General features: G+C 34.6%; 1 protein-coding gene across 1 annotated transcript in view; it reads right to left on the bottom strand.

Annotated features, from left to right (window-relative positions):
• LOC136025018 (AT-rich interactive domain-containing protein 2-like) overlaps nt 1-5388 on the bottom strand; it is a gene marked incomplete in the record, with an annotated part of 76803 nt that extends 71415 nt beyond the window's left edge. Inside the window, 1 exon segment of the mRNA XM_065700648.1 lies at nt 4934-5388. Within this exon segment, the coding sequence (XP_065556720.1) occupies nt 4934-5025 (92 nt within the window).
• Between the last annotated feature and the right edge of the window lie 7546 nt (nt 5389-12934).

Genomic DNA, 12934 nt, shown 5'->3' with positions numbered 1-12934 from the left:
TTAATTTCCTTTTATAGAACATGTGGCAAGTTTCCCAAATAAGCCAAGTTAGTGAGCATATTACCATAGTGAGCATAGTGAGCATAAATTTTGCAAAAATCGTTGCTGCAAGTAAATCAATTTTCAAAATGAAAAAATTAATACTATAAATTATTGATACATCTTTATGACTGAAGCAACGTAAGTTTGAACTCCGTAAGTATGTATGTATGAACATACATAAGTATGTTCCATATTGGATAATGACAAAGAACTTGAATAGCAAATGAAGATTTTAACATACGGTAACTCACTGGATTTTTCTTATCATTGTTTTTGAACTATTGCATCAATTAAACACTAGGTGCATTTCTTACTCTGTTCTTGTGTCCCAAATAGAGGTTAAATCTACAGAGTCTTTGTTTATCAAGACATATGGGACACATTTATGAGGATTTGAATCTTGCTCAGACTAAATTTCTTTATGTTATGACATCTATGGAATTATTTCTTTGCTCCCTGGGTTAAATTAATTTAGAGACCTTTTTGAACTATTACATTATCTTTCATATACAATTTCATGACAAAGTTTAATTATAAAGAACAATAATTTCTTCACTATCAGGAATAATCATATTTAATTTCTTTTTGCTATAAAAGTGGGGAAGTCCAGTGTGTTTTTTTTATTTCTCATTTAATATCGAAAAAATTTTCTCATACAATATTAAATGGACTTCTAATTCCATTTAATATTAGATTTAATATAATTCCATTTAATAAGCAATCAAAGCTGTTCCTAGGGTTAGTCGAACCTAGGGAAAAATTGATTACAGCATACCCTTGCTGGCTAAAATATAATAAAAAAAAAATCAGAGTGAAAAATTTGATCAAATTGGTTGACCTTCAAGCCACTACACCTGGGGCTGCTTGTCCTGGCTGCCCCCTCCCCCTTTGAATGTCACTGGACGCAGTCTCTTCATTTAAAATTTTGAGTATATGAAATAATTAACTTTGGTTGATGGCCTATCCAGCATGTTTGGTGTAGTGTACCAATGCTTATCCTCACACATTGCTTTAAATTTCTCTTTGGGGAGGGGGGGGGGCAGATAGAGGCCAAGAGCCTAGATTAATCCATAGGGGACAAAACAGAAGAGGAAAATATTTTGCTAAGTTTTTTTTAATTTAGATTTTTATTTTTTTGGACTACTTTGGGAACTTTAACCTTGGGGATAATGTATGGCCAACAAATAATAATATCACTTATTTAACTGACTTCAAAACTTCAATGAGATGGGTCCCTCTTCACCTATGAAAGAGGCCTTGGACAAGAAACAAGACAGTGCTGTTAAGGCTGATATATGAATTTTTTGAAAAGATAAGAAGTACATCATTGAAAAGTGGTTGATTAATTTATTAAAAATTAATAAAAACAGACAATATTGTCCTTCCATATAAAATCTGGTCCTCTAGACCAATTTTCATCAGACATGTTTACTTTGTCAAAGAGCCCCAAATGACAATAAGGCTTTAGGAACTTTAAATGATTAGGGGAGATTTGGCCAGATGGAGAAATTTGTGCAATTTGAATTTTTTTTTTTTTTTAGATAAGCATATCTTTAAAATTTAATATCTTGTAGAAAAGTGTGCCTCTGGTGCATTTAAAAAAGAAAAAAATGCATCAGTCATAATCTGAATTCAGTGGCTCCAACATTTTAGACTAGGCATAGTGTAATACTGATTTCTATTAATTAACTTTATAGGCCAACATGGACCTTAATCATTCCAAAGTGCACACCAGAATACATCTCAAGATCCAAGAGCCATGCTTCAGATGAAGTAGCCTCTTAAGTCAAAATTTTTAAATTAATGTAATAGCCTATGATTAACATACTCTATAGCCTGAACCATCATTTCACAATAAAGATTGAAGTCTTTTTTATTTCTGAATGATTTTTGTAATTTGTAGTTCATTAATAAAAAGGCTCTGAGGCACCAATTTACTATGATAGACAAGGGTATCAAAAATACACTCTAGCATACATATATCTTGTCCTAAAAATTTGCTGTATGTCAGACAGGCGCAATTAACACTTCAGGAAGCACACAACTAGTCTTGTATTAAATGAGGAGTTAAGCAGGGTTGTGTTCTATTCCCTTTTATATGGATCATTTTGATGGACTTTGTCTTAAGGAGCACAGGAAAGGCAATTGGAGACCACAGAATTAAATGGGAAGGAAAAACTCTGCTGGACTTTGAATATGCTAATGATTTAAGCATATTAGATGAAAGTGTGAGCAAAATAAATGAATTTTTAGAGGTCTTGTGAATTCAGGGTGCTAGAATAGGTTTGAAAATTAATGTTGAGAAGACAAAGTCACCAAGGCTAGAAATAAGTGAAGATGAAAAGGTGACATGGGTTATGAAAAGATTGGAAGCTACAGTAATGACAGTGGTCAAATATGGCTCTGAAGCATGGGCACTCTGAAAAGCAGACAAAAATTTAATAGATGTCTTCCAGAGAAATTGCCTATGGATTGTTCTGGGTACCTTGCTGACTGACTTTATTTCAAACAGTAGGTTGTATGAAAAATGTGGATCAATCCTGCTTTCTAGGGCTATGAAAGAAAGGTTGAGATGGCTAGGCCACATTCTGCAGATAAAGGATGACAGATTGCTGAAGATTGTCCTATTTGGTCAACCATCTGGAGCTACATGGAAAGCAGGTTGTCCTTGTCTGGGGTGGGAGGATGTCATAAATAAAGATTTAAATGAGATAGGAACTTACAGGGAGAGTGTAAAGAGAGAGGCCTTGAATAGATTAGGTTGGAGGAGTGTGTGTAGCTGTGTTGGCCTTAGGCAACTTGGTGCTGCAGTGAATTATTATTATTATTATTAGTAGTAGTAGTAGTACTCCATAATATGCAGAATAACAATATTTAACACACCTTTCAGGTTGAGAACCATTATCTTCAACTCTTTCCTAGTATTTCTAGGAAATTCACGAATTTCTTAGAACCTATATATTTACAGAGTATACACCCCCATCCCCCTAATGTAAAAATATATACCCAGAATTGTATCCTGAATCTAAATATAAGTCATTTGCATCACAAACAAACTTTACCCTTATCTTAGCCACATGGTGGACATCCCTATTTTAGCACATGTGATCAACTGAAATTTGGAGATGAAAGACTTTCAGGAATAGGGTTGTGTCTTAAAGTAGATCCAGGAAGATATTCCAAACTTCTTGTGTCTGCCTACTCTAGACTCCAAGGCATTGACTTTTCCTAAACTTGAAAAAATTGTATGTTAAGAACTGACACCCTCAGAAATAAATCTACTGCAAAATGCAAGCCCAGAAAGGTATCTTTGTCAACAAAATGTTTTCATGTCATATTTGACAATATCATTGACATAATTCCCAAAGACTGTTTGCTGGGGCCAAATATAACCCAAGACTACAGTTAAAACTTAGCTGATTTTATTGTTTTACATTGTAAACCAACTTTTGATGGCAATATCATCAGAAAGAAAATTGGGCAGGCCAGCAAACACAGCAAATTTTTTAGGCTATACAGTTCAAGGCTACATACAGACACATCAGGTGTGGGCTAGGGTGTAGTCACCATGGAAGTAACCATTATGATTGAACATGGCAGTGAATATTACTCATCTGTCATCATAACATTTAGAGAAACACTGGATTTTAATGGCTCTTCTGACAAAAATTCAATGAAAAAAAAAGAGTAGGCTAGCATGATTTGATCCTCTTTCTAAATATAATATTTGCTTTTCTGAGAATACCCCCTAAATAATACATTTATCTGTGGTTTTTGATCTCCTGATGCTTTGTATTTCTTTCTTAATTGGTAGTTGCATTCTTGACTTGTCATAAGCATCATTCTATGCCTATTCTGATTGCAAAAGAATTCAGACAAGTTGGATAAAAAATAAATCATTAAAAAAAAGGTCAATAATGGAAGGAAACATATAATTTACACATAAATTAAAAGCAGCATATTATAAAGTAGGAACTTCACTATTTTAGCTTAGTATTTTAGTTTTGTATAGGCTATAACCTGGAGCTATATCTGGAATTATTAGGGGGGGGGGGGCTGCATTTTCAGAAAATCAAATATTGTTTCACAAGAGCCTTAAATGGGGAATCAAAGGGCACTAGGCTACACTTTTTAGTTAATAATATTTCTTTCAAAAGATCTTTAGCTCCCCAGTGCTATCATGGTCAATTCCAAAGACAATACAGAGAAGTGTCACACATAGCCTACCTTAATGTATTCTTGTTTCATATACATGTGGCCATCTCTCATCCCCTGCTAGCATCCATGGGACCTAGGCTATGCTGACCTCCTAATCCTCCCTTTGAGAATAGCTTAGTAATCAGTCTTGGTAGGCCAAATCAGGCCAGATGTCAAACAAGTCTAGTGGTTTAGAATATACTATGAAAACATTTCCTGGGCCTAATTTTGAATAAAAACTCAAATTTGGCTAAGAATAGGCTATAGCCTAGCTAGTAGCCTGGGAACTCCTCTGTGTTCTGTATTAGGCTACAGTTCCTACAGTTGACTGTAGGCTTTGAGCTTTCCTGAAAGTTTCATTCATGTAGCCCAAGCCCAGCTGAACGAGTTCCCAAAAGATGCCTTGTGAAAAGGTAATAGGCCTATCCTACAGTTTTAGACAATCCTATCATAGGTAACCTTTGCTTTAGTTCAATGCACACATGCTAGAACTTGAAATGAGTTACTTCTATTATGCCTAGATTCAAGGGTGGGTCTAAACAACTGATGGACCTGATGGTATACCTAGCCTAGGCTATTGAAAAATGGACTAGGTCTATAGGCTAGGCCTAGAACTTCATTCAGCTCAGGATTAGGCCCAGTGTCCCTTTATAAGGAGGAAATCTAAAATCAATAAGATTAGAAAAAAACTTACCCTTTATTATCATGAAAGCTTTGTAATTCCTTCAAAAACGATGTTTTTTCTTTCATATACACATCCTTTTTCTTATTCAAAATATCAGCCATTACTGAATTCCTGGCTATAACCAAGAAAACAGCTTAAATCAACAGCAAAGTACACTACAACTATCCTTCTACGTTATAAAAGTATTTTCAAAACTAATTTACACCTTCAGCCTAGAAAAAATGGGCCTAGTTTATTCAAAATTCACAATTTCTCAAAACCGCCATTTTTACAACAACACAAAGCACATGGGGTGGATATAGGAGGACAACGTATACAAGTTGTAGCAAAGGTGAATTTTTTCGTTTACCACATTATCGATCCCACTTTACATATATACAATATTCAGATAATTAATAATTAATTATGTTTAGTTATTGTAAATAACGATATCATCTACAGTGAGTCATTTCATTCCAGGCGCAAGCGGTGGCTCGAAGACGCGCTAAGGAGAACAGCTACTGCTCTGTGAGTTATTCAGTCCAATCTGTGGCTAGGCAATGACGAATGTACATCTCCGATTCCAATTTAAAACATTCACTCATCAATCTACAATGTTCGAATGCTAAAAAGAAGTAGGTCAAGCTCTATTTTGTCCTTATCATTATACTTCAAATTGTAAATCCTAGAATTTCAATAGAAATAAAGGTATTAGAAAACTAAATCGTTAAAACTCTGTAATATATTTCAGCAGATTAAATCGTGTGCAAAGTATTATTTTGAAAGACATCTGGTAATGTATATCCATTCTTCATGTTCATTGTCTCAGTAATATAATTGTCGGGCTATTTTCTAATGCATTGTAACCGAAACCATTTTTGGCTTCTAACTGCAGAAAAAGTCAATACAAATTTGAACATTTTCTCCCTGCAACAGCCACGCTTGCTTGGGTTTTTTAAGGGGGTATTTGGCGAAAGACGCAAATCATGTGAAAAAAATATAAATTAAGAAACATTTAAAAATCATGACAGCTGAGAGGGCGTTTAACCGAAGTCCCCTTCATTCATCCTTGACACATACAATTGATTGAAATCGTTGCATTTCTGGTAAAGCAGACTCTACTTTGTAATTGTCTTTTTAAAACTAACAGCACAAGAGACGTGGCGTCTATTTAAAGAACTAAAGAGAAGGGGCTGCATTTTTCAATATTTAGCTGGGCAATCTAGTCGATTTTTTCAATTTTGTAAATGAAAATACGGAACTATTTTTCAATAAAATACTAAAAGCGTGTTTTAGAATCTACAGTTAAGAGAGGGGAAAGCCCCCATAATTTACTCCACTGAACCATGGCCCTCGGCCTTCTCTCAGCTGGTGTTCACGATTATATTCATGATTATGTTAAAATTGAGGGAAATATTGAATTTTGCGTGTAAAAAAAAGTTCATCCAAATGGAATAAGTTGCATTTATACCAGCGGTAAAATTGTCATATGAGAAACACAATTAAGACTATTTGATCAAAGTAGGTGGGACACCCGTTCACCTAAATGAAACATTGTACAAAGTGGCTTCAAATTAGAAGATAAGAGACAACACAGCAAGAGCAATGTTCGTAAAATCTCGATTGCGATCACCAGCGAAATCCTCATACTTGAACAAAGCCTGTCATTAGCCTTACAATTCCCACACGTGGCCTATAAGTTTAGATACCTGGTATTTGACATATTTGGAAATGTCGATAACACGAGTATTTTAACGTTGAAGTTTTGTGACCTTAGGAAAAATGATTCTTGCCCTTGGTATGCTTCAAATTCATTTATTCTCATATAGTCGTTGTCCATTTTCTAGAGTGTAAATTTTGGACCATAATTTGCTATGGAGAGGGGGCGGGGGCAACTAATCCTCCCAGACTAAAGTTTGCCCCGGCTAAAATTTAGTTTCTTAAAAAATTTTGTCAAAACTATGATAAACTTGCATATTTCAAGCATCCAGAGAAACGGGTCAGTTTTGTACATCCGTACATTTTTGGTACTCAATGGATCATTTTCCGCTGTTATTTCTACTTAATTGGGGAAAATTGGCCCCAACTTTGCCCTCAGTCCAGGATTTTGACGAAATTATGCCGCTGGTAAATAAAGCTTTAATTATGGGGGGGGGGGGGCACTTTGAATTTTAATTAAATAACACTATCAAAAACGGGTACAATTCTTACTAAGATAGTGGAACTTTTAACAAAACATTTTACCCATTTTTCAGTATTTTCATGTCATCAATGTAAAGGTAGTGTGGTCTAAAAAAATTATTTACATATAGAAATCGGGTGCGAAAAGACCCGTTCTGTTTTATTATTTTTGGATTTGGAGTATTTTTAGAAGAATGTGAAAAAAAAATAATAATACCAAAATCGCTTCGACTCAACTATTATTTAGACCCGCGCAACGAATCTCACCGTACCCATAGGTTAAATTTATAAAATTTAAACCATCTCCTGAAAGACAAAGTATTCATAAGTCATAAACAGCTAAAGAAAAACAGTTTTGAGAACGTGAAAACAAATGTTCTTTGTAGCTACGATTTCAATCAAAAAAAAATTTTGGCTGTTTTCAATATTTCTGTTTCGTGTTAAATATAAATGGAAAGGCCACATTTCAAAAAAAAATTATTTGCCGCGCTGAAATACTTCTTGATTGATGCATAAAAACTCACACCTTGTGTATTGGTATATTATGTTTAAAATATCCTTACTTTGATCCCATTTTTATAACGTATAGACCTACATGCGAATCATTTCTCTTTTTTTCATGGAGCCTATGTTACGATTTCAGAGATAACAATTGCCTTCGGGTCCAGGATTCCCCCTCACTTCCAATCCTGCGGTTTTTCCAAATTTTCTTATTCTTTCTAAATAAATTTTGTGTTTTCTTGAACTTAAGTTGGTTCTGATCAAGGTCGTATCCAGGGGCCTTGGGGGGTTTTACTTCCCCCCCAAAAAAATGTTTTTCCGACTCGTAAAAATGTAAAAATGCATATAATCAAATTTTTTATACTTTTCTAAAGTTTTTTTTGTACCCCTTCCCTCCCGGAACTACCCCCCCACCCTGAAAAATCCTGGATACGGCCTTGGTCAAAGTTGAATATATTCTTATAAAGATTTGCGTAAAGGAAACAGATTATCAACTTGAATTTCTCTTTAAGAATTTTGTACGCTTTTTTATTGGAAGGCTGTAAATAAAACAGAAGGTTTTCTTCACAACCTTATAACATTTCTTGAAAAAGTTGAAGTGAAAAATCTTTTTGCTCTATAAGAAAAACTTAAGGACCCTATGCGCTTGAATTTTTTTTTTTTTTTTTTTAGTAGTAGTAGAATAATTTTATTAGAAATAAACATTTCTTAATCAATAGCATAACATAAGCGAAGCTTGCGAGGCTGTGCTAAATTTAAAGAAAATAAAGAGACAATATGGAGAATAAGAAAAATATGGAGAATGAGACCATATACCGAAATCAACAAACAAAAAAAACATAAACAATACACTACCTTGCGTGACCCCAAGACAACAAAAAGAACAAACAAAAAAAGAATATTACAAATGAATAACCTATGTAAAATTTTTTTAGTTAATCTGTTTCAAAAGTATACCTACCGAGCAACTCCACACGTAAATCAGACCTAAACTGGCCAAGATTATCTATTTCCTTGAAATCTATACTCAGTTTATTCCAAAGTATTGAAGCTCTGTAAATAAGTGAAAAAGAAGACCTACTTGAAACCAATCGAGGAACCTCAGTATTACCTCGTATCCGAGTAATGTGGTGGTGAACATCAGATCTCTCACAAATTAACCACAATTAAAAATCGAACTAAATAATTTGTTGATTAATCCCTTTGGGGTGGTGAACGAACTCTCGTTCTGGTTGCCAACAGTTTTGGAACACTGATCATATCTTTCCTTTTTTGTTTTTTTGCATTGTTATTCTTCTTAAAATAGTCCATGCTAAGAATTTCGTTCTACGAAGATGGAATTATCAACTTTCGGTAACCGCATCACTTAACGAATTTCCAACTTCTGATGGAGAACTCAATGCCTGAAAGACAATAAATCTACAATTAAAAAAAAAAAAAAAAAACTGAAAATTGGAAGCCTGAATATTTGGAATTACAACAGTATTAATTTCATGATTGTTTTGTGAGTCCTTCAGGAGACAGTCATGGTCCGCATTGGCTAAGTAGGCCCATCATGTTGTTTTAGGAAAGGTTTGTAAGTACGCAAACTTGTTTTGATTGATAGATGATTCTAGCTGACCAACCATAGTTGACTTGAAAAACGTACGTTTCACAATATAAGCTATTCCATCGAAAATTGAAAGGCCCATAGCCGATTCAAACGGCATTTTTTTTCTGGCTAAAAAGACCTCTCAGAGAGTGGATGCAGCAAAATTTTGGAACTACTTAAATACAATCAGTTTACTGTATCCTTTAAAACGCGTAGGACAAAATCTAATACTTGGAACTGGATAGAAAGTCATTTTTTCTTCCATTTTCAATGACGCAATTGAAATATTTTTGCAAAGCTGTTGAGCTATCATGACGCATAAACGTGCCGAAAAAAATGGAAAAAAATATGACAAAAATGCAAAAATAGTTGTTTTTGTGTGAAGACTTAGCTGTGTGAATAAATGCCCCATCTATATTATTAAACGAGTAAAGATTACAGTGCCAAAAACGGCACTGTAATTTTTTTCTAAAAATTTGCTTACTACAATTTTCCAGTGTGAAAAACGATCTAGACAGGTCACTACACTGCAAAAATTGGTTTTTTTTCCACACCGTCCCCTTAATATTTTTCTTAAATTTTCTACTGACTGAAATTAGCGACCTCCGAAGGTTGAAAGGCTTGAGCATTAGCAGGAGGAGTTTCAAACCATAATCTTTTTGTTAGCAAACCAGTTGACCACTAGCTTCCAGGGAAAGACATTCCTATTTGATAGTTGTGAAGTGAGTCTCAGATCTTTAATTGCTTCGTATTAAATCCCACACATTGTTACGGAAATATTACAATAATAATTTTTATACTAGGATACCGAGCTTCACTTAGTGATTATACTTAGTTATACTTGGTGAACAATTATATTGTTCGTGTTAAGATAATTGTTCGTTTACTGGTATAAAAAACGATCTAAATAGGTTACGACTTTGGGAAAATTTGCTTAGGGCCTTGATTAATATTGCAAAATATTGTTCCTATAAATGACGTCACAAATACCCAGACGTCCAGTACCATAATGGTTTTTGAAGTTGTGGTGTTTTTCAGACGGGTAACTAAATGGAACTTATTTATTTTCTTAGCCGCTGCTAGGGTTTTCGTTATAATGTATCTACCAAATGTCAGATATAGTTTTTTTTTCTAGGCTTACCTGAGGCCAACACATCTACGCACGCTCCTCTTCCATCTCAATCTATTGAACACTTCCCTCTTTAAACCCTCTCAGAAAGCTCCCATTTCCCATGTCTTTCCTTAGGACATACTACCAACCCAACCGGAGACAACCTGCTCTTCGTTTTGCCTTAGACGGTTGGCCGAAAAGGATTGTCTTTAGCAATTTTTCATCCTTCGTCCACAGAACGTACCCTAGCCATTTCAATGTTTCTATCATTATAGCCCTAGAAATCGGGATTGAACCACATATTTTGTACAGCCTATTGTTTGAGATACGGCCAGTCACTCTGGCGCCCAATAGAATCCGTAGGCAATTTCTCTGGAAAACGTCTAGCAAATCTTACTCCTATTTTTGGAGTGTCCATGCTTCAGAACAATACTTCACCACTGTCATCTCTACAGCTTCCAATATTCTAATCTTGGTTTGGAGACTCATCTTCCTATTCTTCCAAACTTTTTTCGACTGTAGCGGGGCTGGGACAAATTTCTCAAAACAGCAGAAAAAATGTCACATTATGTGGTAATTAAAGTTTAAATCACTGATTCCTGGGAGGGCTGTAACCCCCAAAAAATCTTTATTTTAGGTCTACACAAAACTATTCTAATGCGTTTTTTCCTGGCCAGCTTTACCACCAACATTTTGTTTGCCATAGATGTAGAACCTGATTTAACACGGTTCGGATAGAGCTTAGTCGTGGAAGGGGATTTGGCACTTATTGCACGTGAGTAGGCTACAGTTTTCCAAGATTTAATTCTTAAAGGGTATAATCTTTACTGGAAACTATTTGTCCTGCAGTCTCGGTGGATCTTTTTGGTATATTCTTTGGAATTGATTTCTCGTTTCGTATTGCTATTGCGAATACGAAAATGGTTCTAATCGAAATTTTTGTTTTAAAGCAAATGCGAAAGATAAACTACTTTTTTTTCCTAAGAGGCATCGATTGTTTTTGTTTAGACGTTGAATTTGGCTAATTCTACTTACCTTTCTTCTAAAAGTCCACCTGGCGAACTAAAATATAGTTTGGCTTAGAAAATTATAGTAGTGCGATTTTAATTAACTAATTTTTGTTTCTATAGGTACCATTTTCTAGTTGCCGCACCGACGGTTTGAATTTCTTAAAATCCAGACTAGATAGCGGCGAGTTAGAGCGTAATCCTTTTTATTAGTCACGAATCTAATCATTAGTTTTTCTTTTACCTGTTATTGCATCTTCTTCCAGAAATTGATAATATTATATTTTTCTCGGGACTTTGGTCAATTCAATACAGTGGCTTCGATTGTACGGGAACTGAGGTCCTGTTCTGAGCGAGAATGGATAATCTCAATTTTAGAATCGAATTTGTATCGTAAACCTTTACTATCTCTCTTAGCTGATTTGACGGAACAATTGGGAAGGAGTAGAAAAACCTAATCAATAGGATGAGGATAGTATAAGTTTCTGATTCGAAGCTTACCCCACACTGACTTGAAAATCTTCATTTCAGAATGACCGGTGCACTAAAAAAGAACTATTGAAGTATTTTTTACACCAATAATCTGCAAAATATGAAAGCGCTTTTTTATAAACTATTTATTTTTAGGAAATCAAATCCTTTGGTGTTAAAACTTCGAACATTTAAATAAATAGAACCTGGCCTTAGTAGCTTCCCGAAGAATCAAATAGCTTCTTGAATCCTGATTTAGACGCTGTTTGGATCAGACTGTTGTTTAGAGTGCTGTCAGGTATGCCATTTCGATTGAATTGTTATCATTGAAGCGTTTAATACATCAATCATTTGCAAAATATCCAGGCCTTTTTCTTATGAATTGTCTGTTTTTGGGAAATCAAATCCCTTGGTGTTAAAGCTTCCAATTTTAAGGGAACAGAACCTGACCGGGTTAGCTTCCCGAAGAATCAAGCAGGTTCTTGAATCCTAATTTAGACGCTATATGGATCAGACTGCTGTACAGAATGGTGTCAGTTATACCATTTCAGTATCATCTGATGCCAAAAACCAAGAAATGCTAAGAGAGGCTGAAAAAAAATATCTTTTACCCTGTTTCCAAGTGATTTTTTAAATTTTAGTGATGTTTTCAATCTTACACACGTAACTTCATGACGTTACTTTTTCGACAAGAAACGAGGAACCAGTCTTACAAGAGACACAATTTATCATAGTCCTTTTTCTGAACTTTTTTTCAAAATTTAGCAATTTGTCTTGTCTGAACTATGGTAATGATTAAAGAAGGAATCGAGGTATTCTTTAACCAGAAAACAAAACATCTACACATGTTCTCTTAACAAGTGTACAAAGTGCATTGAAATTTAGAATTGAGACACATCTTAAAGGTATATTTCTCCTTTCAAAAAAAAGAATCATTTCCCGTCCCTCTCGTTCTTGGAAATAATTTTTGGGGACTTGTCAATCACGGAAAGATTTCAGGAAAATAGTCAAGTTTGAGATTATTAATTTTAATGGTCAAAATTAAGGAACATCGCAGAAATATGAATTCACCTTTCAATTTTTTCCGCCGATACAAAATGTTTTCTTGTGGCATCACTACGTAATATTATTTAATTTAATAAACTAATGAAAAAATGCTCTATATTTTC

Source organism: Artemia franciscana, chromosome 3 (genome assembly GCF_032884065.1).
Source record: "Artemia franciscana chromosome 3, ASM3288406v1, whole genome shotgun sequence".
In the NCBI taxonomy this organism is placed as follows: domain Eukaryota; kingdom Metazoa; phylum Arthropoda; class Branchiopoda; order Anostraca; family Artemiidae; genus Artemia; species Artemia franciscana.
The sequence above is the reverse complement of the archived record's forward strand: the minus strand, read 5'-3'. Positions and strand labels throughout refer to the sequence as shown.